Genomic DNA, 27,466 nt, shown 5'->3' with positions numbered 1-27,466 from the left:
TGTGCGAGGTACTTTCCTTAAGGAGGGATTTTTGAGTTTGTCTGTTGCAGCATATCTGCAACCTGTCCATCTGGTTTATTTTCCTCCGGTGCCTTTCAGGAACATTGCCAGTATTGTTGGTAATGCTCCATCATAGGGCAGATGTTACACTCCTTGTTGCGAGGGGATTAAAGTCTATCACATAGATGTTTGTATGACTGTGGTGGAAAAAGAGTGATCATGTATAGACACTGCCCATTTTTGATGCGTGTATACTAGTCATGTATATGACTGTAGTATAAGAAACATATTTTTGAAAATCATGCGTTGAATAGTTCATGTAATGTCTTAATGCAAGGATTAACATTAATCTTGTGATATTCTTTTGGATATTTAAAGCACTGCTGTTGTCAGGAACTGGATTTTTTGTCTTCATATCTTGATTTTTCTATGGAATAGTAATGCTCTTATATCACTTGAAGTGGTTAGTTAAATTTGTAGTCTGTTTTATTTCAAAATTACCTTGATAAGACTGCCATACTGATATTTTATTTCTGCTTCTTTCTCCCACACTGTAGTGTGTGACCTTTTCTTCTGCCCTTCTTTTTGCGTCCTGATATTCTTTTTATTCTCAAGCTTAGAGCCAAACCTCTCGAGGAATCTCTTCCAGTCTACCCATAAAACCTCTCCTGTTAGCCCAAATGTACATCAGAATTTAAAGCACACTTCCAAAAATAAGCCCACTGTAGGTGTTGCCATGTGATCCACATAAACTGACCACTTTGTCATACCTCTCACTTTCTCCTCCAAATCAGCCCAACAGATTCATACTGTTAAATAATTTATGTAAGTACTGTGTAGCCCAGGTGAATCAGGTTTATCTCTGGAGTCCAGAGACCGAGGGAACTGGGTTTAAGGTGTGCAGAAGTTTGCAGCTAACCCCTCATGTGGATGGTACAATTGTGTTTCACGGCTGATAGCTTGTGAAAGCCAAATGTCAGTGTATACAGTGTGTGTCCCTGGGAAGGGTATCAAACTGCAGGAGGGTCACTCGCTCCAGGTATCTTAACCTAGCCTCTGACATGAATAGGTCATGCTGAAGAGATAGATACATCTCCCAGAGACTGCTACTTCTCTGGAACAAGCTTCCAATTCATGTGAAACAGAGCCCCTCCCTGACCCTCTTCAAACGCAACCTAGATGTATGGCTGGGTTACTGCAAATTCACTCCTGAGGTGGTGTCCCATGTCCCTTCCCGACAGAGGAAGTCAGCATTAACTGCCATAGACCCGTACCCCTGCAAACTTCATTCGCCTAACCACTGACAATTGGGGCTACTTCGAATAAATATGCCTAGGCTTGTAAGGGCTCTAGGGCCATTAGCCTAGTAACCCCCTATGAAGCTATGAACCTGTAAGGGTGTTCTGGCCTGCTAAGCAGCATATAACTTTTTATCTCATATCTGTTCTTATTTCTATATATACATGCAGGACTGGCCTGTTATTGCAGGTCCTACCTTAGCAGTGTTTAGTCAGCTGATTTGATGGTGGTGTTAAGAATGAACAAAACTTTCAAGCTCCCATTAGATGACAACCTGTCCTGACTCCTGCCTTCCTTTCATGCTTGGAGAACTGAATGGGCCAGAATGGAATGAGGGATTGCTAGAACTGGATGACGGCGGTGAAAAAGTAGAAAGAGTAAAATGTCTGTAAGTAGCTCGTCCCGCTCACTCAATTTGTCAGCCATAGTTTCTCCTGTCTGTCTTGTTCTTAGACACTTGACTGTAACAGCAGATTTGACTTGTCACTGTAAACTGGAGCAAACGTTTTTATGATACAGCAGAGTAATGCAGAAGACTGCATTCTTGGAGACTCCTTTGTTGGGCTAGAAATTTTAAATGTGATGAGCATTTATCTGTAGGAACCACTGAGATAAATTCTTAAAGAATTCAGGTTTCCCTGTGAACATATGATTTCTCTGAAACCTCAAGTTCATAGAAGTGCTACATAAAGGGAGAAGCAAGTCATGCTTTATTTGCATGTTGCATTATAGGGATCTTTTGTGTGTGGGAGAATACATTGGAATGAGAAATTTTTATTTAGGAATATTATTGTCTTTTAATTGCAAGGTATTAGTAGGTGTAATGTGACACGTATAATCTTCTCAGCTGTGCATCTCGTAGGTTCTCATAGGTAGATACTAGCCTATCAGTCTGCAGACTATTAAAAGCCTAGCCGATAACCAGAGGTAAGAATTAAACCTTGTGTCTGGGAGGTAAAGACCTTAACCATTATAGGCACCCCTCCACCTGTATGTTGAATATGATATGCATTGGGCATAAAGTTTAGAAAACAAGTTGAGCAGTTTGGTTATAGTTTTGTAAGTGAAAGTGGACTCAGACTTACTGTGGCCATAAATTTGTATCTGTAATTGTGTAGCTGTGCACGTCCATATTTTATATCTGATTTAGAATGACTGGCAGTGGCCTGAGTATTATATCTGTGGGTTGCTTAATCTTTGCCAGTCTTTCTGAATTTCTGAACACGTATTGGTGGCTACAAGTTTTGGAAGTATTACCTCTGGAGTAGTACTTGGCACAGCTTTCCTTTTATTTCTACTACAGACTCTTTTTAAGTTACAGTGGAAAAAACACATGTCCGATATTTGACGCACATTCTTGCGGTACAGTTTGTGGTCAGTAGTGGTGGAAAAAAGGGCTGGTCTTCAACAGTTCTTCATCTGTGAGTTTGCAAAGATTTGAGATAAAAGCAATTAAGTGACAGCATGTGTGGGGAATGTGGTAGCTCTGTCTATGGTATGGATTGTATGATAGAGGGTGGTAAACATGGTGGATTCTTTTGCCAAATGGTCAGATTTAGCATTGCATGCATAAAGTGTACAGCTGTACTGTCAAATGGGTGTTTGCTTTTCTCTTTTGTGATCGCTTGCTTATTTTTCAGAATTCTGTCTCTGTTTCCTTACTTACTGTCCTGGTAACTAGTTACTTTTTCAGGAACAATGCAGTTTATTTTACAGGGAGAACCTAGTAAGAAAATGTCTGCCGATCATATGCATGAAAAGTATAAGACACTGCAGTTACTAAGAAGTAATAAAAGTCAGATTTTGAGATGGCAAAAGGGCCAGTCTGATGGTAAGGAAAGATGGGGAGCTTCCATCTGTAATGCCAGTGGCCTCACTTCAGTTAGCACCCTGATTATCTGTGTGGTTGCTGAGGAGTGGGAAGATTAGAGTGGCTTGAGGCCAAATGTCAGTTGGGTAGTAGGATAGTTGCAGTGGAGTGAATAGGTTGTGCTTTTGTGCTATCTGGTAAAGCTTTTAGTAGAGTTGGGAATACACAGTAGGCAAACAACATGCTAAGAGGTCACTGTAGCAGTGTAGCACTCGCAAAGCATGTCCATGCATTCTTCACAGATGTTAGTGCACCATGTTTGGGGGAGGGTATTGCAGGTCGAGACAGCAAAGTAAACCACCTTTTTTCTCCTGATTTATGAAGGCACTTTGGTCCCCACTCCTTAACCCTTACTGCCATTATAGGGAATGATTGGTCAAAACTGGTGTTGGTTATCACTGAGGTCAGCAGTGAGAGGGAGCAAGAACACATTTTTGTGAAACAATATCTACTATCATCAGATGCAACTTGGCATACTTGAAGAAATTAAGACATGTAATATTACCCGTAAAAACAGAAGAAGAGTTCTTTGCAGTGACAAAAGCGGATATTTTACTTGTAGTTACTTGTATTTTAGTGGGACATATCTGGGATATAAAATATACTGGAGCCTTTTTCAAGGTCTAATTTAGGAGATGGTGAATGTAAGTGCACTTCTACTTTAATCATCTTTTAAAACATTTCCAGATTTTCAAAGGTAGGAATAAATGACACATGCCTGTCTTAAGTAATAGACAGCCTTGTGCATGTTGGGTGATGTATTTATTCTTCTAAGTATTTAGGCAACATGCTTTAAAGGCTGTTTTTTTCAGTGGATATCTTTTGAGGCAGTCTAGCAAAAATTTGTAGTTTGAAAGGTCAAGCATTTTGGGGAAGGCATTTCTATTTAGACTCATTGCTTTTAGGCTTGTAATTGAAATGCAATTTCTGACCAATACAGAGGAGGGAACTGGGTACCTTGCACTTCGAGAGCCAACCTAACCTAGTTACAGAGGACACATCAGTGTTCTCTGAGTAGACTGTTGGTGAATGTGTAGTTTTATGGTAACTCGTCAAGAAGGCTACGGTCAGCCTACTTGCCATTGACCAGTACAGGTAAGTCGTAGAGAAGAGTGTTGCAGACATTGTGCGTTGTGCCAGTTATGTCATGTTCCAGAGTAAAGAAACCTTCTGGTCCACTGGAAGAAATACCCAAGTTTAACTAAAGTTTATACATCATTTAAGTGAAGTATACATTAATACAGTTTTTGTAGGTGAAAATGTCTGTTGAATGCATAATTTGAAATTTATATGTATTGCTTTTTCTGATTGTGTGTGTTTTTTTCTTTTTTTAAGATCCTTTTATTCTTCCACATCAGCAAGTAGATAAAGGTGCCATAAAGTTTGTTCTTAGTGGAGCTAATATAATGTGTCCTGGCTTGACATCTCCTGGAGCCAAACTCTATCCATGTGAAGCTGAAAAAGTAGTTGTATCCTTTCTATGGTTTAATGAGCATTTTATACTACAGGATTAGCCTTTTTTGACCTTTAGTCAAGTCTAATCATCATATTTCTAGAAGTCTAATAATGTAATGCTGAGCATTTACCAGAGTAATCTTCAAAGTGTTTTCTGTCACTGTTCAGTTTTGGTTGTATTTGGTAACCAGGCAAGTACAGTCGTTAAAAGGACCCTTTTTGATTTGTGTTACAGTAGCATAAACTACAGTGGGTACATATGAAAATCTAAACGTTTCAAGGTTGTAGTCCATAGAACTGTTAATGAAGAACAGACTTTAAAAGATGCATCAAATATGTAAATTTCTCAAGTTAGGTTTTTCTTACCATATAGTACTTTTCCTTCCCTTTAGTGTAGCACAAACAGTGTGACATATAAGGAAAAAGGTTATTGAGAAACTATTCCATATGTTTTGCACCTGAACCTGTTAGTTTTTGGCATATTGTTAACTCTTATCTTTACATTTTTCTTATAATTGTCTCTCCTGTTCTATCATGTAGACAAAGTAGGGAAGGTACAGCTCAAGTCTTTATTAATTTATTAGCACAAGGAAACAGTGGTTAGGTTAGGTCAGGTCTCTGATTATAGCTATTGGCCAAGAAGATGTTTGTTACTTGTAGCAGATGCCCAGCATCATAACTCACACAGATAGCATCAGGAGTAACATGTCTGAACTTGAACAAAACAGGTTTTTCAGGTTTAGCATGCAGATGTACCTGAACAAGAAAGCTCCACCCATCACAAATTGTATGTTCTTTCCTATGATTCATTTCCAGCAGTCCTGTGTACAGAAAAATGTATTTATATTTTAGTCTTGTCTTGGTTTTTGTTATAAAAGCTAGTAGTCCTTGTAGGGTCATTTAGAATCTGCCGACATCTTGCTCTGTATTTAGAAACTTCACGTTTGGGATCCTTCAATTCTCAGTCTGATAAATTGTTTTACTTTTTTCAAACCTTAAAGTTCTATGCCATACTTGAATTTTAATAAAAATCAAAGGAAACAGAACTCATTCAGAAAGACGGATGGATGTTTTGCTATTGACTGTCATGAAATTCGGTTATTGTATTTTATAAGCTAATAGAAAGAAAAAGGATCACAGTCAGCCACCATAATGCCCTTTGTGTCTTTATAAAATGCAGTAGACTCCCTCTTATCTGGCCATCACATTTCTGCAGTAGTCCTAGCAAAAGACAGCAGAAAAGAACAACACTTCTGCCTCCTCTAGGCTAAATAATGACAGACATTTGAGTTTTAGACTTCATATTCATTAGAAAAATGCATACTAACACTATCTGATTTGTAACCTGTAAATAGTATTTTGTATGCTTTTTCTGATTAACTAGCCATTCGTGTATCCAACCTAAGGTCTGGTCCCAGCGAGACCAGTTAAGAGGGATTCTACTGTTTCATCACTGAGGTGAAAACAAATTTAGAAAAAAAAAATTAATTTCTTCATTTCAGAGTGAAGTCAACACAGCATGTCAATGTCAATCGGACCATCTTGTGATTTAACCCTCAGATAAGACGTGCTTCCTGTAGCTCAAGTATATCTACGTTCAGTTAAGTAGCTTTTTTTTTCCCTTTTCTTGGGGTTTTCTTTTCCTCTTTTCTCTTTCCTACCTGTCTTGTTAGTTTTCTCCCCTCCCGGTAGTGCGTTAGCTTAGTTTAGCTTAGTGTAGTTATATTTTTAGATCTTTACCCAGGTTTCCGTGCTTTCTCTTTCCCAGTCTTAAGAACCCCCCCCCCCTCCAACTCTCGTGGTTGTGCTGTATGTTTGTGTGTGCGTGTGTTTGTGTGTGTGTATGTTTGTGTGTGCGTTTGTGTGCATGCATTTGTGTGCATACGTTTGTGTGTGTTTGTGTGCGTTTGTGTGTGCGTGTGTTTGTGTGTGCGTGTTTGTGCACTGCGTGTTTGTGTGTGGACACGTTTGTGCGTGTGCGCGCACGTTTGTGTCTGTATGCGTTTGTGTGCGCACGTGTGCACATTTGTGTGTGTGAGCATGCGTGCGCGTGTTTGTGTGTGTATGTGTGCACGTTTGTGTGTGCACGTTTGTGTGTGCACGCGCCAGATAGTGGGATGTTTGAGAAACCCATTGGTTTCAAAAGGTGCTCCTCATGCAGTTGGAAAATGTCCCATTCCGACTTGCACGAGGAGTGTGTTTACTGTCTAGGAGAGCTCTGTTTGGAGGTTGAGTGTGATATTTGTGACTGCTTCAACCCCAGGGCTCTCCTAGATCACAGAAACAAGCTTCTCCTGAAAGGGCTGGCCAAAGGGGGTCCTCTGGTTACAGGGTCTTTTTCTAAGCCCTCCTCGGATTCCAAGAGGAAGTGCACACGTGTTTGTGTGTGCGCGCGCGTGTTTGTGTGTGCGCGCGCGTGTTTGTGTGTGCGCGCGCGTGTTTGTGTGTGCGCGCGCGTGTTTGTGTGTGTGTGCGCGTGTGTGTTTGTGTGCGCGCGTGTGTTTGTGTGTGCGCGCGTGTGTTTGTGTGCGCGCGCGTGTTTGTGTGTGTTTGTGTGTGCGCGCGTGTTTGTGTGTGCTTGTGTGTGCACGTTTGTGTGTGCGCTCGCGTGCCAGATAGTGGGATGTCTGAGAAACCCATTGGTTTCAAAAGGTGCTCCTCATGCAGTTGGAAAATGCCCCATTCCGACTTGCACGAGGAGTGTGTTTACTCTCTAGGAGAGCTCTGTTTGGAGGTTGAGTGTGATAGTGATATTTGTGATTGCTTCAACCCCAGGGCTCTCCTAGATCACAGAAACAAGCTTCTCCTGAAAGGGCTGGCCAAAGGGAAGTCCTCTGGTTACAGGGTCTTTTTCTAAGCCTTCCTTTGATTCCAAGAGGAAGTCTTCTTCCTTGTGGGATTCTCCTGCCAAAAAGCCGAGGCTCTCTGATCACAGCTCCCATGATACGAGACCAGTCTCTCTATCTTCGGATCCGGGCTCTTCTGCTCAGAGAGCCCTGGCTTCTGCTGTCGGATCTGAGCTGACCTAGACTGTCCTCGGATCCTACCTTTCCATCGGATCTGACAGCTCTGCCATTCACATCTTCAAATCCGAGCAGGCCCTCGGATCCGACAGTTTTGTCGGATCCGATTATTGTTGTTGAAAGTTCCCCCTCCAGACCTAGGAGATCAGATCTGGGGTTTCCAGCAGGCCTTCCTCCTGAGATTAGAGACCCTCAGCTAGGCCGGGACATTCCTCACTATCTTCCCATTCTACCAGGAGTCTGCTGCCTTCAGATATGGATAGGATGATGAGGAGCTTTCTCAAAGCCCAAATTGAACTGGGTTTGTTGACATCCCCTACCCGCATGCCCAGGGGGTCTTCACCAGCCACAGAACTCCTCTCTCCCTGACCAACCCATTTGGGTTCAGTCCCCCAGGATTATGGCTCCCAAGGGAGAGGCCAGCGGTGTTTGGCATCTCTTCCCTTTCCACACCGTCTGGGTCCCTGGCGGATTCAGCTCTGTTGCCCTCAGATCTGGTGGTGCCTTGACCCCTTAAGTTTTCAGACTGCTCCCTACTCTAACCCTAGGGGCCTCCGCCTTGGACAGCTTGGGACCAATATCGTATGGGGACATCAGTGCTGCATTGGGGTCACCTCCCCCATCACAGTCGGCTGCGTCTGGTGGGGATGAGGGGGGGTTCGTCCAGCCCATCAGCCTTCTGGGCAGTAGAGAGGGCCATCTCTCGATGGGCAGCAAGTCTCTTCCTTGGCCCTGAATCCAACCCAGGCTCTTGATTTTGGGCGGTGAGACCTCATTATCCCACCAAGGTCAGCCCTCCCATGAGCGTCTTCAGATGGGCATTGCCTACATTATGGTCCCTTCCTCTTCCAAGTCCTCCCCAGAACCCACCATGGAGGAACCTTCTCGGAAGAGGACATGCATGAGGAGCCACTTGGACTTCTTAGTGAGTTGCTCACTGATGGATTTCGAGGAAGGAGACGGGTCCCCCAGGCGTCCGTCTGAAGAGGTGTCCTTTGGTGACATCCTTGAGATCCTGAAAGAGTGAGGAGGTTGGTCTTCCCCCGCCCCGTCTTCAGAGGAATCTGTGTTCCTGAAAGTGTTTGGGATGGGCCCATCTTCTACCTGGGTGTCTACCCCTGCCGATGAGCTCATCCGGCTCATTTCAAGCAGGGTGTGGAAGGAGCCAGACACGCTAGAACCAGTTCCAAAAGAGCTGATAAATTCTTAAGTCCCCCTAAAGACAATGCATTCTGGAGCAAAGGTGTTTCCATCGATGCCAATGTGGTGGCCACAGCTATGAAAAAGAAGCTTGCCGAACAGAGCTCTACAGTCCATCCCCCGAACAGGTAGTCACAGGCGATTGACTATGTTTGGAAGCGGGTGTTTGCCTCAGCTACGTTTGGACTGAGGGTAACCAATTATATGGCACACTTTACTCTGCTGCAAAGGGACTTGGTATCTGAACTCTCCAATTCCCCTTCTGAGTTGTTGCCTCTGGAAAGTCTTAAATTGGTCTCTCCAAAGCTTTCTGCACTGACTTCATTAACTAATGCCTCAATGAGGTTGATCTCCAATGTGGTGGAGGCCACCTCTCGAGCAGCAGGCACTGGCATTGCCATTAGGTGTCATGCCTGGTTTCGTCTTTGTGGGTTTGCGGATAACTTCAAGGAGTCCTTCACCAATCCCCCTTTCGATGGGCCAACCTTGTTTGGCCCTTCTGTTAGGGAAACTTTGACCCAGAGCAGGAGGGAAAGACTCGGTCCACGGTTAGGATCAAGTTCTCTACTCGCCAACGATCTTTTTCCAAGAATCAGAGGGATAGTAAGAAACTATGGTTCCGCAGGTCTGTCTTCCTTCCAGGATGCTCCTCAGGAATCCTCTTCTTCTGGCCGGGGAAGGAGGTTTGACAGCATATGCCGCCCTAGAAGCAGAGGGTCCACAGAACCAGGACTTCCGGGAACCATTCTTAGAGAAGTACGCTTAGCGCTCCTGAAGTGCTGCCCGGCTGACCTGCCCTGGAGACGGTCGGGTGTCATCTATCCCTTCACCCACTAACCTGGACAAGTATTACCTCAGATCAGTGGGTGTTAAACGTAGTGTCCAGAGGTCACTTCATTCCCTTTTTTCAGTTCCTTCCAACTCAAAAATGTCTCCCAGATGTTCCACCCCGTCAAAGGGAGTTGGCCCTTCTGGAGGTCCAAGACCTCCTTCAAAAAATAGCCATCCAGGAGGTCCCAACAGGACAACAAGGGTCCTGAACTTATTTCACTTCATTTTAGTGCTCAAAAAGACTGGGGACCTGCGTCCCATTCTGGACCTTAGCTTGTTATATCTGCAGGTCAAGAGGTCGAAGTTCCGGATGGTCACTGTTTAGTCCATTCTGCCTCTTCTGCGCAAGGATGATTGGATGTGCTCAGTGGATCTCAAGGATGCATACTATCACATCAAAATAGACAGATGCTCCAGGAGATACCTGCGCTTCCGGCTGGGGGACAATCATAGTTCAGAACCCTGCCCTTTGGCCTCACCTCAGCCCCTGGGTGTTCACCAAATGTATGGCAGTGGTGGCAGCCCATATCAGGCTGCAAGGTTTCCAGGTCTTCCTGTACCTGGACGAATGGTTCCTCACGGCACCCATAAGTCATAAACTCTTACTGATCACAGAGTGTGCACACAGTCTCTTTCAGGACATAGGCATTATAGTCAACATGCCCAAATCTCATCTTGTCCCATGTCAGTCTGGAGTTTATTGGGTTCCTTCTAGACATGGTGCTAGAGACTGCAGGAGTCCCCCCATGCAGAGTCGAGGTGATTCAGGATCTGGTCCGTCTCCTTCTGGATCTAAAGTGTCCCTCAGTTGTCTTAATTTTTTAAGCCTTGTAAGCCCTAGTTTCCATGGTGGCAGCGATTCAGTTAGTCCCCCTCACCCGATTTCACATGCGAGTTCTACAATGGACCCTTGCAGTTCAGTGGTTGGCCCATCTTCATCCTATGTCCATGGTGCTGCGGTAGCGTTGTCGCCTCATAGCAAGACGTTGTCCCGTTCGATTCTCAGCTAGAGTGTCTTCTGTGTGGAGGCATACGTGAATGGAGCATGCCTTTGTTGAAGGTTGTGCGTCAGGGCTGGTAACCCGGTACGTAAAAATCCACTACCAATCATTAGCGGACCGGAGTTTCGCTGTAGCGACCCCTAACCGGGAAAAGCCGAAAGACACAAAAAAAAGCCCTAGGTTCCATGGTGGCAGCGATTCAGGTAGTCCCCCTCACCAGATTTCACATGCGAGTTCTACAATGGACCCTTGCAGTTCAGTGGTCTGCCCATCTTCATCCTATGTCCATAACCATTAGGATTTCTAAAGTTTGCAGACGTCACCTTGCTTGGTGGCTTCAAGGTCAGGAGCTCCTTCTAGGCCGACCCTTCTGTCTTCCCCAAGCCATGGTGACCACTGACACCTTCTTGTTAGGGTGGGGGTAGGGCATTATCGGGGAAGGATTGTCCAAGGCACATAGTCTCCTTAGAGACCAAATTGCACATCAATGTCTTGGAGCTGAAAGTAGTCCTTCTCACATTGCACGCCTTTCAAGACTGTCTCCTTCTGGGGACCATTGCAATTCAGACGGACAGCATGGCGGTGGTCTGGTACATTAACAAGCAGGGGGAACATTATCTTATCTCTTGTGCAGAGAGGCCATGAGAGAGTGGGAATAGGCAATGTCTTCCAGGCGTTTTCTTCTTGCACTGCATATTCCCGGCAGTTACAATGTCTTGGCCAACAAACTCAGCAGGTCTGTTCTGAGTCCTCAAGAGTGGTCCCTGTATCTGTCAGTGGCAAGAAGGATATTCGACCTCTAGGGTCTTACTTGTTGCAATCTTTTTGCCTCTCTGATCAATCACAAATGTAGCAAATACTTTGTCCTGATCCCCCAATGGGGGAGCCCCCCAGGACGCTCTCGTTCACGATTGGCCAACGGGTCTTCTGTATGTCTATCCCCCAACTCCTCTCATTCCCAAGGTCTTTCAGAAAGCTCGTCGTCTTAAGACTTCCCTCATCCTCATTGCCCCCTTCTGACCTCATCAAACATGGTTCTCCCTTTTTTGGTCTCATCTAAAATATCCATCCTGGATACTGGATCCTATTCTGGATCTCATTTACCATCCTTGGAGGCTTCCGTCTTACCAGTCTTCAGTCCCTTCGTCTGACTGCTTGGTGCCTCCAATTTCAGTGATTCTGTCCTAGTCAAGTCTATATTTTGGCTTCCCAGAAGCCCTGTACCAAGAAGGTTTATTCCAGTAAATGGAAATGATTCTCTATTTGGGCAAAACAGTGCAATCTAGACCCCTTTTTCTGTGTCTGTTCCGGATATCTTACTGTTCCTGGTCTCTCTTTTTCAACAAGGGGCTAGTTTTTCTATGACCAAACTCCAACTGGCCACCATCTCCAGCTTCCATCTGGGAGAGAGTCCCACCTTTTCTTCTAGGCTATGTAAGGCCTGCCTTAAAGGGAGATTTTTGCTGAGATCCCCTGTAAAGGATACTTCCCCTTCTTTGGAATCTCACTCTAGTGCTCCAGTCTTCAACGCAGAAGTCTTTCAAGCTTGCAGCTACCTGTGACCTTAAATTACTGTCTTGTAAGACTGCCTTTCTGGTGGCTATTACTTCAGCCAGGAGGGTTTCCAAATTGCAAGCTCTGTGTATTAAACCTCTTTTCATGGTGTTTTATAAGGATAGGGTCTCTCTCAGGACCAGTCCTTCCTTTTTTCCTAAGGTAGCTTTGGAGGTGAATCTTATTCAGTCCGTTCATCTTGTATTTTTTCCCACCTTTTCCAATAGGGAGATTATCACTTGCATTGCTTGGATGTTCATAGGAAACTACTTTTTTACCTTAAGAGGACAGAAACATTTCAGAATTCTGATTAGCTGTTTGTTGCCTTTTTTCATGCTAAGAGAGGGCAGGCGGTTTCTAAGATGTCTATTTCTTGTTTGCTTGCCAGTTGCATTTCCTACATTTATGAAAGCTGACACTTGGAGCCCTCCGGTCCAGTCAAAGCTCACTCTACTAGATCAGTAGCAACTTCTGCCTTGTTGTCTAAATTATCCTTGGACGGGATTTGTGCTGCTGCTACTTGATCTAACCCTCATACCTTCACTGCTCATTACAAGTTAGACTTGGTGTCTAGAAACAGGGCTTCCTTTGGTTCTTCTGTGCTCTGGCATATCCTTCCATGAGGTCTTCCAGGATTTTAGTAGCTGGGGACTCTGACCCATCCGTGATCAGTAATGACACGGATAGCACCAGACAGAGTTATGTACTTACTATAACTTAGAATCTGTGCTATCCAGTGTCATTATTTATCATGTCCCCACCCTCCGTCCCCCTCCTCCTGGTAAATGGGGTGTTAGTGAAGGATGTAATCCCTAGTGTTCTTTTTTTCTATCCAGCAAACTTGATCTGAGGGTTGTGGGTAGCTAGACATCTTGGGAAGGAGAGTAGCTTGAGTTCAGGAGCTGTTTTATGAGTGCCAACTCAGATCCGATGTCTGATCCTACACCCATCCGTGATGAATAATGACACTGGATAGCACAGATTCCAAGTTATGGTAAGTACATAACTCTTTTTGTGGTTTAACAAGCAGAACCATCTTTTTTGTTTCCTTTTGGACTTTTTAAAATTAAACTTATATTCCATGAATGTTTTAAGCTTTCCTGTAATGTTCAAGTGTTCAGTTCTAATCTGTAGTTCTCCTTTTTTCTTGTCCATTCTCTCTCTCCCACATATCCTTATACTGTACCTAGTACTTCCTTTTGCTGCTGCTTCTATTCTTACTTCAGCAAAGATTAACAACTGGTTATACTTTCCTTTCCTAGGTGCTATTTTAAGGGCAGTTGTGCAGTCTTTACCCCTGCTTAGTTTGTAATGCAAAGATTTATTTTTAAATGTTTGTCATATTCTTCATGAAGTTTGATAATTTTGCTTTTGACTTTTATTTTTTGTTGTTATCCACGTCCCACTTAAATCTGCACATCTGCTTCTGTTTCTGCTCTGTACTTCATGTTTGTTTTCTCTTGTTTTTTTATATCCATTTCAGCCACCTGTCATCTTCCATTGATCCACCACTGTAGCATGTGGATGCATAAGTCGCTTTGTATCATAACCATACCTCCACCTGGTTACCATATGTCTTTCCTTAATCACAGTTACAGTATTCACTATAATTGGAATATCGTGCAGAGGGTAGCCATATGTCTGGCCAGCATACCAAAGTCTTGGGCCTTTCCAGGTGCTGTACATCAGACATAAGTCCTGTGTCTTGAGATATAAGGTATGAAAGTGACATATCAGCTCTAAGTCCTCAGGACTTTTGTTGCCAGTCCAAACGCTGTGTTTTAATTCTGTTTGAAAAGTCATTTGTCACATACCAGCAGTTTAAGACCTATTAAGTATGTTAAGGCTAAGGTTCCTATAAAAAAAAGAGAAGCAGATACTAGGCATGTGACTCCTGTTGCTTAAGACCTCATTAAGGAGGGGCAAGACTATCTACAGGGTTTGTCAGTTCCTTCTCCTGTTGGTTTTCCTTCTTCCACACCCTTTAAGAGAACTAAGGATTTTACTTCATCTGAGGAGGATTAAGATTTTGATTCTGGAGTGGTATCTTTGGCTTATTCCTCACCAAATTCACTCTTCTTTGGCTTTGGGATATGATAAAATGGATACTTTCTCTCTTAATTTCTCAGTTGAGGAATTTTCCTTTGGGGACACCATTAACAAAATTATTTAATGTTTTAATGGGGAGAGTTCAAAAATGTATGATGTGCAGAAGAGAGATTGCAGTCTCTGCAGATGGAGTCTCCCAGATGCTCTGCAGTTTCTCCTTTTTAGGAAACTCTTCTGGACACTTATCTGTTTCCCAAGCTTAAAAAAAAAAAAAAAAAGGCTCTGCAAAAATTCCTGAGGCTTGCCCTTCTGTAATTTACCTCTTCACTGACAAACCTACTAAACTGCTTTCCTCTTCCAAGCTCTTCTCTTCTGACAAGGATAGTATGGCTATGGATAGATACGGTAAGAAGGTGTATACCTCTACTACCTTAGCTTTCAGGGCCATCACTTACCACACACACACACACACACACACACACACACACACACACACAACTAAGGTATGTGCTTGCTCTTCTTGCCAGGTTAGGGAGTGTGCCAGCTGATATGCCTGATACTGATTCTAGGACTTCAGCACTTTCTTTGCTGGGCTCTGCTTTCTGAGTAGCTCATTATTCCATCAAATGTAGTTATGATGCTGCTGATGCTTTTTCTAGGGCAGCTGCATCTGGGTCTGTCATTAGGAGGTATTCCTGGCTTAGGCTATAATTTCACCCTGAGAATTTGAAAGCAGACATTGTGGGCACCCCTTTTGGACACCTAGCATCTGTTTGGTTAAACTGCAGCTGGTCTTTTTAAAACTCTGCAAGATAAAAGGAAGTTTATACAAGACTAAACAAATTTTCCTCTTATCTTTTCCTGAACTTCAATGGAATTACCCCTTTTTTGTCTGTTGTCTGTGTGTGTGTCTGTGTGTGTGTCTGTGTGTGTGTCTGTGTGTGTGTCTGTGTGTGTGTGTGTGTGTCTGTGTGTGTGTCTGTGTGTGTGTCTGTGTGTGTGTGTGTGTAAAAATCATAAACCATTTTAAAGGGCATAAGACCCATAGTTTTTCACCTGAGAAACCTGTTGAGAATGCCATGGGACAGAAGTCTCCCTTGTTAGGCAAGACTTCTTCCATTTGACAATCCGTTTTCTCTGCCAAATCTGTCCCAAAGGTTAACTCTGTCTTTTTCCATTTGGCAGTAGATCACCACAGAGTCTTGGGTTCTCTCAGTCATTTCATGATGTGGAAGTCTCTTCCATCCTTTTCAGGCATTCCTGAACCCCCTGCTTACTGGTTGCCTCATTTTCTTCAGGACCTCTTGGCTGAAGTTGCTATTCATCCTCCTTGCCAAAAGGAAAACATTTCTACTCCAGGATGTTTTTGGTTCCCAAAAGGCGGGCTCTTGGAGGCCCATTCTAGACGTTTACTTTCTAAATACTGTTAAAGTTCCTTCTTTCAAAATGCTGACTCTCAAGTCTTTGTTCCTTTTACTTTTACCTCAGGCATTTCTGGTGTCTCTGGATCTGAAGGATTCATAGCTGTATATCCCTATACATCCTCTCTTTATAAAATATGTATGATTCTCTTTTTCTTTTCCTTACATCCAGTTCTCTGCTTTGCCTTTTGGTCTTTCTACTGCATCAGGAGTGTTTTAACCAAATGTCTAGCCCTGGTCTTCTCTACTGACAAGGATAGTATGGCTGTGGATAGATATGGTAAGAAGGTGTATACCTCTACTACCTTAGCTTTCAGGGCCATCACTTACCACACACACACGTGACTAAGGTATGTGCTTGCTCGTCGTGCCAGGCTAAGGAGTGTGCCAGCTGATATGCCTGATACTGATTCTAGGACTTCAGCACGTTCTTTGCTGGGCTCTGCTTTCTGAGTAGCTCATTATTCCATCAAAGTTTTGCAGGATCTGTAGTTTACATTGCTGTTTCTTTGTAGTGTGGGATTCACTCTCAATCTCAGTCTGTTTTGACTATTTTTTAGGACCAGGTTTTTTGAAGTGCAGGATTCGGAATGTTACTATGATGACTTGTCTTTCTTCAGCTTTCCTTGACAATTTTCTTTCAGTCATGTCGTTCTTTGCAAGAGATCTCAGCAAGAGAGTTTGAGTGCTCTGGAGTTCATGGTATCAGCTATTTTGATGATTCCTTTTTGTCAGACTTCATATGAGGAGGATCTAGTGGTATCCAAGAACAATTTGGCTGCAACATTGTCACCCTGTGGACTTTCCCATTTCTCTCTCTCCTTGAAAAAGGAAAGACTTTCTGTGGTAGATCATTAGGGATCTCAGAATCTAGATTTACCGTTTCAGTTACTCTCCCCTACTTGGGAGTCTTCTTCAGATGCTGCATACCTGGCTTGGAAGACTTGTTCCAACGGCATCAGGGTCTGGGATCTGGTTTCCATAGGAGATTAAGAAGCATATCAACATCAGAGAAATGAAAGCTCTTATCCTGGTTCTTCAAGCTCTCCAATACCTTTGTGCTTAAGTGCCGCTCAAGATTTTCATGGACAAACCTCATTGTCATGTGGTTTATATAAATAAGCAGGGGAACTAAGTCTTACCATCTTTGCAGACTAGCCCTCATAGCATGGTCCACCATCAATTGAGTCTTTAGGTAGTTTATATTCCCCTCAAAACACATGTGGCAGACAGTCTAAGTAGATCGAGGGCAATCATCATGAGTGGATGCTTCATAGAGAGGTTTTCCTGAACATTGTCCATTTTTGCCTCTCCCAGAACAGGCAACTTTCCAGGTTCTGTTCCAGAGTGCCAAGTCTTCTGGCTTGGAAAATGGATGTCATATCTTTTTTTTTTTTTTTTGGAAAGGTATGTTCCTGTATGCTTTCACCTCTCTTCCTGTTGTTGCCCATAATCTTGTTGGTGACTCCCTTTTGGCCCAGACAGCGCTGGTTTCCCTTTCTTTTTCATCTGCCCAGGGGCAATCATCACAAGTTTACCCCACTAGATGGATCTCCTCACACAAGACAGGGGATCTTTAATTCATCCTTGTCTTCTCACCCTACAATGGACTCTTTGGATGGTAGGGATTTGATTCCTTTTCAACACTTCAGAGGGGTGCTACGGGTTTGCAGGAGTCCAGAAAACCTACTGCTAGAAAATCTTAGGTTGGGTTGTGGAAAAGATTTTCTTATTGGTGTGTCAGAAATAAACAGGACCACTTTTTAGTGGGTATTCTTACTGTTCTGTCTGACTTATGCAAGTTGCTCATTTTTGGTTTGGCATACTCTTCAGTTAAAGCTCATTTGTTAACTGTTTATACCTGTGCCTCTTGATCCACCACTTTCCTGTAGGTTTGAAGTCAAGTGGTTCCTAAAAAGTGTCCTTCATATTAGACCTTCAAGAAAACCAATTCCTCCTCCTTGGGATCTTAACTTTATTCTTGAGAAGTTAACTTTGCCACCTTTGAACCGGCAGCCTATTTCTCTTTAAAACTCTTTACCTTAATAACTGTCTTTTTGGTGGCCTTAACCTCTGCCAAGAGAGTCTCTGAACTTCAGCCTCTTATGGCAGATGTTCTTTGTGTTTCACTGTTGCAGTCATTACATTTGAGTAATCTGCTGGCAGGTTGCACTCAGTCGGCCTGAATAACAAAGTCTTGGGTCCTGCGTTGGTTGCGGTCTTCTCTTCCATGATGTCAGGTCGTCAGGGGTATAAAACATACAGCCGATGCCATTTTAATCAGTCTTTCTTGCTGCACGGTGCCTGAAGCAGAAGCAGTTCACAAGTGCCGGTCGGCCGACTCCTGAAATTTTCGTTTTCAAATTTCAGAACCGAAGTCTTCAAACTAAAGCTAAGTACCCCGTTGGGGAAACTTTTTCTTGCTCCTTACTGATGTCAGTAAAAGTTAATAATTGCATTACTTGTGGGAAGCAAATACCTCATAAGGATTTTCATTTGTACTGTATTCCTTGCTTAGGCCCTGACCACAGCGTTCCTTGCTGTCTGTTCTGTGCTAAATTTAACCAACACACTATTAAGCGTAGGTATATTTTTGCTTCTAAATATTTTGGTTCAAGATTTAACTACCCTGAAATGTTGTCTGTTAGCAATCAGACTACCGGAGTTCACAAAAAACGCAAGGAAAAAAACAGAGACAGACCGTTGAGGTCCAAAACTGATGACGAAGCTTCTCCTAAGCCAGTCACCGGTTCGCCGGTACTCAGTGAGGCGCTTTTGCAGCCTCCGATACCCGCTACTTTTGAGTTGCAGGCCTCTACCGAGACCCATTCGGAGTCCGGTATGCCGCGAGATTCGCAAAGTTTTGAACCCGCGGATGTCTCTCCCTTGGATGGGTCCGGAGCCACTGAGCAGGCACCGGCTTCTGAGGGTGTTTTCAGACCTCAACATTTTTACATTAAACCGACGCCATCAACAAAAACTAGGTCAAAAACAACTTCTATGTCTAAAAAAACCGACGCATGAGCCACATGCTCAGGCCCCTATTCCTAAAAAACAAATTATCAAAATGGCTGAGGACTTAATTACCTTAATCAGGGGTTACCAACTCCCCCCCTGCTAAGGCAGGGCACTGATTATGAATCTTCAGATCAGGTTTCCATTTCTTCTGATTCCTCTTCTGACCAGGAATTTTCAATTCCACCCTATGAGAATTCTGATGCAGAGGAATCCATCCCATCTGCATCTCTTCCTGAGGATTACTCTTTTAGAGAGACTTTGCATACTTTAAGGGAACATTATCATTGGGAGAGCAAGGACTTTTCTGAATCAAAAAAGAGGCTTAGGGATTTCCTCCTCCTACCTCAGCATAGGCCTTTGGCAATACCTCCTGTATTAGACATTGTGGATTATGTGTTCTCTGAATCAAGCATGTCTCCTGATTCCTTACCTCCTGCTCCTAGTAAGCCAGACCAATATTACAGGGTTCCTGACTCCCACAAATTTCTTTTCAAAAATCTTGCTGCTGATCCTGAGACTATTTATCAGGGCCCCAAGGGTGTTAAGGTTTCTTCAACCAAGAATCCTACCCCTTCTGATAGAGATTCCAGGGCGCTGGATAGATGGGGTAAGAAGGTGTATACGTCTGCAACATTGGCAGTCAGGGCTTTAAACTGCCAGTTTCATATGCTTAAATATCAACAGCATGTTATGGGCTTACTGAAACAGAAAATGATGTTGATTTCTGATTGTGTGGAAAATGGAGTTACAGGATTTATTGCATGCAGCAGAATAGGTTGGAAAGCATACTTTGCAATGTGGTTTTGATTCCTTGGAGGCCTCTTGTAGGGCCGCCGTTACTGGATCTGTGATAAGAAGGCGGCATGCCTGGCTCAAGGAGCAAAATATGCCTGATCATGTTAAAGCTAAATTGTTGGATGCCCCTTTACAGCATGATAGTCTGTTTGGTAATAAGGCAGAAGAGGTTTTAAAGAAAATGGAAGACAAAGGTAGATCTATACAAACTGTAAAAGATTTTTTGCAAGTGCAGCCACCCAGCTTTAATAGGCACTGGCCTACTAAGAATTGGTCCTTTCCTGTGTCCAACAGAGCCACTCAGGGCAAACCCAGGCGCTCAAAAGGCTCCAGTTATCAATCACAAGGATCCTACAGGTCAAAGCAATGAGGTGCCTCCAATTCCAAATCTGGAGGTAACAAAGCACAACCCTACAGTAAGCAGTCTCAATGACTTTCCTCTACCATCTCCAAGCACTTATCTTTTGGCAGCCCCCTTGGGGGGAAAACTAGCACTTCATGCTCAAAATTGGCAGTTAATTACCCAGGACAAGTTTGTATTAAACATAGTATCCCAGGGGTACAGATTTCTTTTCCATACTTTGCCAATTCCAAATGGATGGCCAGATCTGCCACAAAACCAGTGGGCAGAGGCCCAGAAGCAAGTCGCGTCCCTCATGGATATGGCGGCTATTCAACCGGTACCAGAAAAGGAAAAAGGACAAGGAATTTATTCAAGACTTTTCCTGATACCCAGAAAAGACAATTCATGGCGTCCGATACTGGACTTATCGATTCTGAACACGTTCTTGGACATTCCAAAATTCAAAATGCTGACTTGACAACAGCTACTGCCTATGCTAGGCAAGAATGCTTGGTTAGTAACTCCAGACTTAAGAGGCATACCTACATATCCCAGTAAGGGAATCTTGCAGAAGATACCTCCGCTTCAAAGCAGGCTTTTTGCATGACCAATTCTCTGCACTGCCCTTTGGCTTATCTACTTGTGCCCAGAATCTTTGCAAAGTGTCTGGCACCAGTAATTGCATTCTGCAGACAAAGAAACATTCAAATTTATCCTTATCTGGACGATTGTCTCATTCAGGCAGAGGACAAGGACACTTTTCTTCAACATCTGGCATTTGTAAAAAGGCTCCTGGCATGCCTAGGGTACACCATAAATGAAAAGAAATCACAACTGGTACCCTCTCAAATTATTACATTCCTGGGTGCAAGCTTGAATATAACTGCCCAGATGGCTTATCTCATGCCAGACAAACAACTGCAATTGACAACATACTTCAAACAAATTGCAACAAAAACCCAGTTATCTGCAAGACAAATTCTGCAGGCTTTGGGGTTCATGGCATCCTGCATTCTATTAGTTCCATATGCGTGACTGTATATGAGGAAACTTCAGTGGTACCTAAAAAGTTTATGGAGTCAACACTGTCACAGCCTGGAAACGATCCCTCTCATTCCCTGCCTACAACAGGAGTTTCTTTGGTGGGCAGAAACATGTCACCAAAACAAGGGACTGTCATTAACTCTACCCCCTGCCACCCAAACCCGGACTACAGACGCATCAGACTATGCTTGGGGGGCCCACCTGGCAGGGAGATGCATTCAGGGCAAATGGAGCCCAAACCAAATGCATCTGCATATCAACCAGAAAGAAATGCTAGCTGTTCAGAATGCTCTGACAGCCTTCAAGGACTTACTTCATCCAGGACAACTACTGATAAAGACTGACAACACCACAGTTATGTGGTACATAAACAAGCAGGGGGGTACTCATTCCTACCCCTTTTGCAGACTAGCCATGGCCTTATAGAACACAGCCTTGACTTACCAAATACATCTTCACTTCCTGCCTGGAAAGCAAAATACTCTGGCAGACGACCTAAGCAGAAATCTTATGGACCCGTACAAATGGAAACTGGATCCACAAATCTTCAACATGTTAACACAGAAATGGGGATGCCCAGACATAGATCTATTTGCCTCTCCCCAAACTATCAGTTGGACAGATTCTGCATGAGAATTGATCATAAAAAAGCATGGAAAGTGGATGCTCTATCCTTCAGCTGGAAAAACCTATCAATCTATGCCTTTCCCCCTCTGCCTCTACTCTCCAAGGTCTTACTAAAAGTCAGAGAGTTAAAACCAAAGATGATTTTTATTGCTCCAGACTGGCCTCGCCAACACTGGTATCCGCTTCTAAGGAATATGTCACACCTTCCTCTGTGGTACTTGCCTTAGACACATCGCCTACTGTCTCAGCAGAACTGTCAAGTTCTGCACACCCGGCTCCAAACTCTGAATCTTGCAGCATGGTTAATCAACTAATTATTCAAACCACATCTCTCAGTAAACCTGTGATGGATGTCATTTTGGAAACCAGAAGGCCTAGTACTAGAACATCTTATGCTGATAAATGGAAAAGATTCTGCGCTTGGAACCAAGCACAGGGAGTAGACACAGCAAAGCCCAGTATTCCTCAGATTTTACAATACAACTGAGATGCTTGACAAGGGCCTATCTTTTTCTTCAGTAAAAATCCATGCTTCTGCCATCTCTGCTCATTACAACACAGAGCCTCCTCTCTTTTCTCATCCACTGCTGCTAAAACAGTATCGCAGAGGGGCCAAAAATTTAAGGCCTCCCAGGAGAGTGCCAACTCCCACATGGGACCTTTAATATTGTGCTGGAAAAACTCACCCTACCTCCTTTTGAGCCAGCAGCTACTGCGGATGTAAAATTTCTTTCTTGGAAGACTGCTTTCCTTTTGGCAGTCACTTCAGCTGTAAGGGTTTCAGAACTACAGGCCCTTATGGCAGTGGAGCCATTCATTATATTTTACCCGGACAGGGTGGCCCTCAGGACCAATCCTTCCTTTATGCCTAAGGTGTTATCCAGTGTGGCTCTTAACCAAACCATTCACCTGCCAACTTTTTTCCCAAATCCACAGAACAAGGGGGAGCGGATTCTGCATTCATTGGATGTACACGGACAACTAAGATTCTACTTGAACAGGATGAAATCTCTAAGAAAGTCTGAGCAACTACTGGTAGCATTTGCTGCAGGATCAGAGGGGAAAGCTATATCAAAGCAGTCAATTTCTAAATGGATAAGCCACTGCATTCGTTTCTGCTGTTTGCACCATGGTAAACCTGTGCCAAAGGGGATCAGGTCCCATTCCACCAGGGCTGCCTCCACTTCAGCAGCTTTTCTCAGAGGGGTCCCTACCAAAGACATTCTAGAAGCTGCTACTTGGAGCCCTGTTCATTCGTTCACAAAGCATTACCAGTTACCTCTTTTCTCTAAATCCAGGGCAGGCTTTGCCACTGCAGTCTTGCAGGGCCTTATAGTTGCTCCTAATGCTGTTTAGCTCCATCCTCCCATCCATAGCTTTGAAATTCTACCCAAATGTAATGACTGCAACAGTGAAACACGAAGAACATAGTACAGTTGTGTACACATACCATAAATGTAGATGTTCGAGTGTATTCACTGTTGCAGTCCGGGTTACCCACCCGCCATCCCCCACTATATACTTTTTCTTTCCTTTACTATACTCAGAAGCCTTTGTGGTGTATTTGCTTTTAGTTGAAGGTAAATTTTATGTTTCTAAGGTGCATTTATATATATTTACTGTTTGTTTATATATTTTTGCTCCCCATTTGGGGGGCACCTGACATCTGGGGCAAGAAAAACTGATTAAAATGGCGTTGGCTGCATGTTTTATACCCCTGACGTCATGGAAGAGGAGACAGCAACCGACGCAGGACCCAAGACTTTGTTATTCAGGCTGACTGAGGGCAACCTGCCAGCAGATTATCCAAATGTAACGACTGCAAAAGTGAATACACTCGAACATCTACATTTATGGTAAGTGTACACAACTGTACTTTCCTTCTTTTCTGTTTTTTTTTCATAGAGACATGGCGTCTGTTTAAACCAATCCTTTATACCTAAAGTAGTCAATGATTTGTCTTTGAATCAGACCATCTGTCATCCTTTCTTCTCTTCAGATTAGTAGTGAGGGTGTTTCTCCTTTGTTTGGATTTGCATAGACAGCTCAGATATTTAGACAAAACTAAACATAGGTAATCTAAGCAGCCTTTTGTTTCTTTTCGTGACAAGAAATTGGATTTTGCTCTTTCTAAGAAAAAGATCTCTCTCTGGATTTCTAAAGTAATTTATTTTTGTTATTCTTTCATGGCCAACATTTTTCTACTTTTGCTCTTGCTCATTGTACTAGGGAGGTTGCCTCTTCTGGAGCCCTTTTCAAGGGTCTGTATTGCTAAATCCATATTAGAAGCTGCTACTTTGTCTTCTGTGCATACTTTTACTAAACACTGTAAGCTAGATGTAATTTCTAGGGCCAGGGCAAGTTTTAACAGGTCCATCCTCCATGAATTTTTATAGGGTTTGTCAGCTGCTTCTTCTTCCGCCCATCTTTTACAGTAGCTCTGGTACTTTCTCTGTTGTAAGGAGTACTGCAACAGTGATTAAGGAAGGACATAGTACAGTTGTGTAAGAACTTTACATAATAGTAGATGACCTACTTTATCACTGTTGCAGTATTCCGTCCCTTTCTCCAGTTGCTTTTTTCTTCTTCATGTCAACGAGTCCTGTTTTCTCCTTCTTTCTTAGTGTAGGTCTACCATCATATTCTTTCTTATTGCTGCCCTGTTCTCCTGGGGCAATTCCTTTCTGATGATTTGAAGCTTGTACATCACTTGCGTACCTTACATCTTGGACCTAGGATATGCATCTGACGTACGGCGCCCCGAAGGGCAGAAGGTTTTGGTATAGTGGCTTGGATGTATGGCTAGCCCCAGCAGTGTATCCCTGTTGTAAGGAAAACTGCAACAGTAATAAGTAGGACAATGTACTCTTGTGGTAAGTTCTTATTCCGCTTTCCTTTCCTCTGTTTTTAAACCTCCAGCTGCATGCCAGTGGCCCTTCAAGTACAATTTGGCCCTGTCCCTCCTAAACTTGGTGTTCTTCCAGTATTCCATGATCTGTAAAAGGCTCCCTATTTAAATGTTTATACTAGAAATGCCATGTGCTGGCATGCTAAAAAAAAGAAAACTAAATATTCAGGAGAGAAGAATGAATCTCTTTGCTCTTTTCTGTTGAACTACCTTGTTCTTTTCCAGGGGTCAAGCCCTCTCCCCCCAAACTTGAATACATCAACTCTGAGATTGTCATACTTCAAAGAAGAGGGAATATTCCAGGAAATGGCCATCTTGGACTTGGTATATCCAAGTCTAATTTTTCAATCATTTAGCATCCGTGTTTCAGGACTCGTTCTAGTGGGTCCTGACATTTCAAATGACTGCTTTTATAAAATTTATGCATTTCCCGTAGAACTCTGTAGCCATTACGATGTATGCATAAAATTTGTCATCTAAGCCTTTGATACCATTCCCCACTCAGGAATCCTAGAAAAACTCACTAAGCTAGGCATCAACCCCTACATCACTAGGTGGGTTGCAAACTGGCTCACAGATGGAACCCACAGTGTGAAAGTAACTGACTCCAAGTCAGACTGCCGACCAGTCATTAGTGGAGTTCCACAGGGTTCGGTCCTGGGTCCTCTCCTGTTTGGTATCTACTTCTCTGATGTCCAGGCCAACATGAAGGGACGCTGGCTAACAAAATTCGCAGACAATTGCAAGTTGGGAGCTAGTATTAACTCCCCAAGTGATGTTGGCATCCTGCAGAAAGACCTGACCGAGACCACTGACTGGTGTCAGAACACCTCACCGAGACCAATGACTGGTGTCAGAACCTTGGCCTTAAGCTCAATGCCAAAAAATGTTGTCATCCCCTTTGAGAAAAACTTGGTTCCCATGAATTACCACATCGATGGTAGTCCACTGAACACAGAAGGCATTATAAGAGATCTGGGAATACAGGTTGACAGCAGCCTCTCTTTTGACCACGACTTTGCCACTGTAGTCAGAAAGTCCTTCTGTGTGGCAAATCTCATTACTAAGGGTTTTGCATCCAGGAAGAGAGTCCATTGTCTCCTTTTACTCTTCCCTCATCAGGCCAATCATCGAGTACAGTGCCCCATTTGGCATGTACCTCACTAGACACCTGCAACAACTGGAGAGGCTACAAAAGTACCTCACAAAGATAATCCTAGGCCTTAAACAATTGTCATATATGGACAGACTCAAAAAACTCCCAACTATTCTCGGTCTCATATCACCTACTTAGAGGCGATCTCTGCTTGACTTAAAGTCATGTCTCACCCAGCTCTGTTAGAAATGCTGCATCTAAAGAAATCCCAGTCCCTCAGCACCACACGCTCCAGAGACCTCAACCTCATTACCACAATCAACAGAACATGCTGGACAGACAGGTTCATAACCTAGAGACTGCCCATGCTATGAAATAGACTTCCCATACATGTTAAACAGTGCACCTCACAGGCCTTCTTCAAGGGAAATCTTGATGAATGGATGGGAAATAGAAAATTCACCTCAGGGATCCCTCCAGTGGCTCTACTTGACAGAGGCACTGGGAACTAATGTCGGATGCCATGATGGCCAGGTTAATCTTATGGGCTAGGCTTGTAAAGGCTCCAGGGCCATTAGACTAGTACACACCTATGAATCTAAATAGAAGCTGTTCCCACTGGTTGCCAGGCTTAAGATCAACAGTTCGTGATTCTCAGATTATGTAATTTAAAGACTGAGATTGTGGTTTGCACGGGATTTCCTCTTTCTTCAAGATAGTGTGATCTTCGAGTTAGTACTCGTAAGTAGTATGGATGGGACTTCATGAGGGATTTGCAAAGATGCTTTTTGGTATTTAGTTTTAAACTTGGGTCTTCCTCATTTGCTGCTCCTGTTCTCCCAGGCCAATTAAGTTCTGAGGATTTGGAACTTGTGTGTCACTACCGGTATTCCTTGGTCTATAAAAGGCTCCATATTGAAGTGTTAGCACTTGAAATGCCATGTGCCAACACACACACACACACACACACACACACACACACACACACACACACACACACACACACACACACACACACAAAAGGGCACAAAAAACCTGCAGAAGAGGGAATCTTGAACATCACTACTCTTTAAACTTTTTTTTTTTTTTTTTTTTGCAGGGGACAAGCTATCCACACCCAGTGATGAGTGTATTTGTGTAGGGGCCCCATAGCTCATTTTCTTTTTCCTTAAACCATAGTAGTCCTGGAGCTGTTGCTGATTCACAGAAACGTGGATGTTTGTGGTTGTTTTATTGGTCCTTAAAACTTAACATTTTGTGCAATTACACTTTATAACAACATCCGGATTCTTGTCTTCAGCCTGTGTAATATTCAGCGAAATAATGAGGATTTATTTAATCATTTCTTCTAGTTTTTTTCTTCTGTGATATCAGTTGTGTTCGTCCAATCTGGCATATGGGATGTAGTTTCAATTGACCTGTAAAGTTAAATAGCTGTATATATTCAGTTTTCTGCGCAGTGTTTCCAGATTTAGGCATATCCCTGCATTCATATGTAGTCCCACCCGAAACCATTGGGTGGCATTACATACTCATTTTTGTGAGGTGCCCTGCTTTTCTGATTGGTATACCATTCATTGTCGTGGTGTCTTGCAAAACATAAATTGTTTGTTAAAAGCATATAATAAAACTGCAGTATAGCTCAGCAGTATGAAAGATGTGTCTGTAAGAGGGAACATTTTTTAAGACAACATATTTTGTTATAAGCTTCCTCTCACGCTTTCTTCCACATCTTTTTCAGTCTTGCTTCTTTTGTTTGCTTTCGCTCTTTGACCTTTTCTGTTTCTCCTCTTCTGCATTTTCCTGCATGTATTCTGCCACAGACTGACATCATTAATTTCTGGTTCTGGTACACAATACTTTTACTAGAAATATCGTGATCCCCCCTCCTCTTTTTATAATGGATGACGTTGTGTGATGCATATCTAGTGT

The 27,466-nt window shown here is 43.2% G+C and overlaps 1 protein-coding gene across 1 annotated transcript in view; it reads left to right on the top strand.

The window, feature by feature from the left end:
* MCTS1 (MCTS1 re-initiation and release factor) overlaps positions 1-27,466 on the top strand; it is a 403,683-nt gene that overhangs the window by 235,035 nt on the left and 141,182 nt on the right. The window contains exon 4 of the mRNA XM_044057335.1: positions 4,505-4,638. Within this exon, the coding sequence (XP_043913270.1) occupies positions 4,505-4,638 (134 nt within the window). The remainder of the gene's footprint in view (positions 1-4,504; positions 4,639-27,466) is intronic.

Source organism: Protopterus annectens, chromosome 15.part0, assembly GCF_019279795.1.
Source record: "Protopterus annectens isolate FY-2018-M chromosome 15.part0, PAN1.0, whole genome shotgun sequence".
Taxonomy (NCBI): domain Eukaryota; kingdom Metazoa; phylum Chordata; order Ceratodontiformes; family Protopteridae; genus Protopterus; species Protopterus annectens.
Note: the sequence above shows the minus strand (reverse complement) of the source record. Positions and strands in the feature narration are given on the sequence as shown.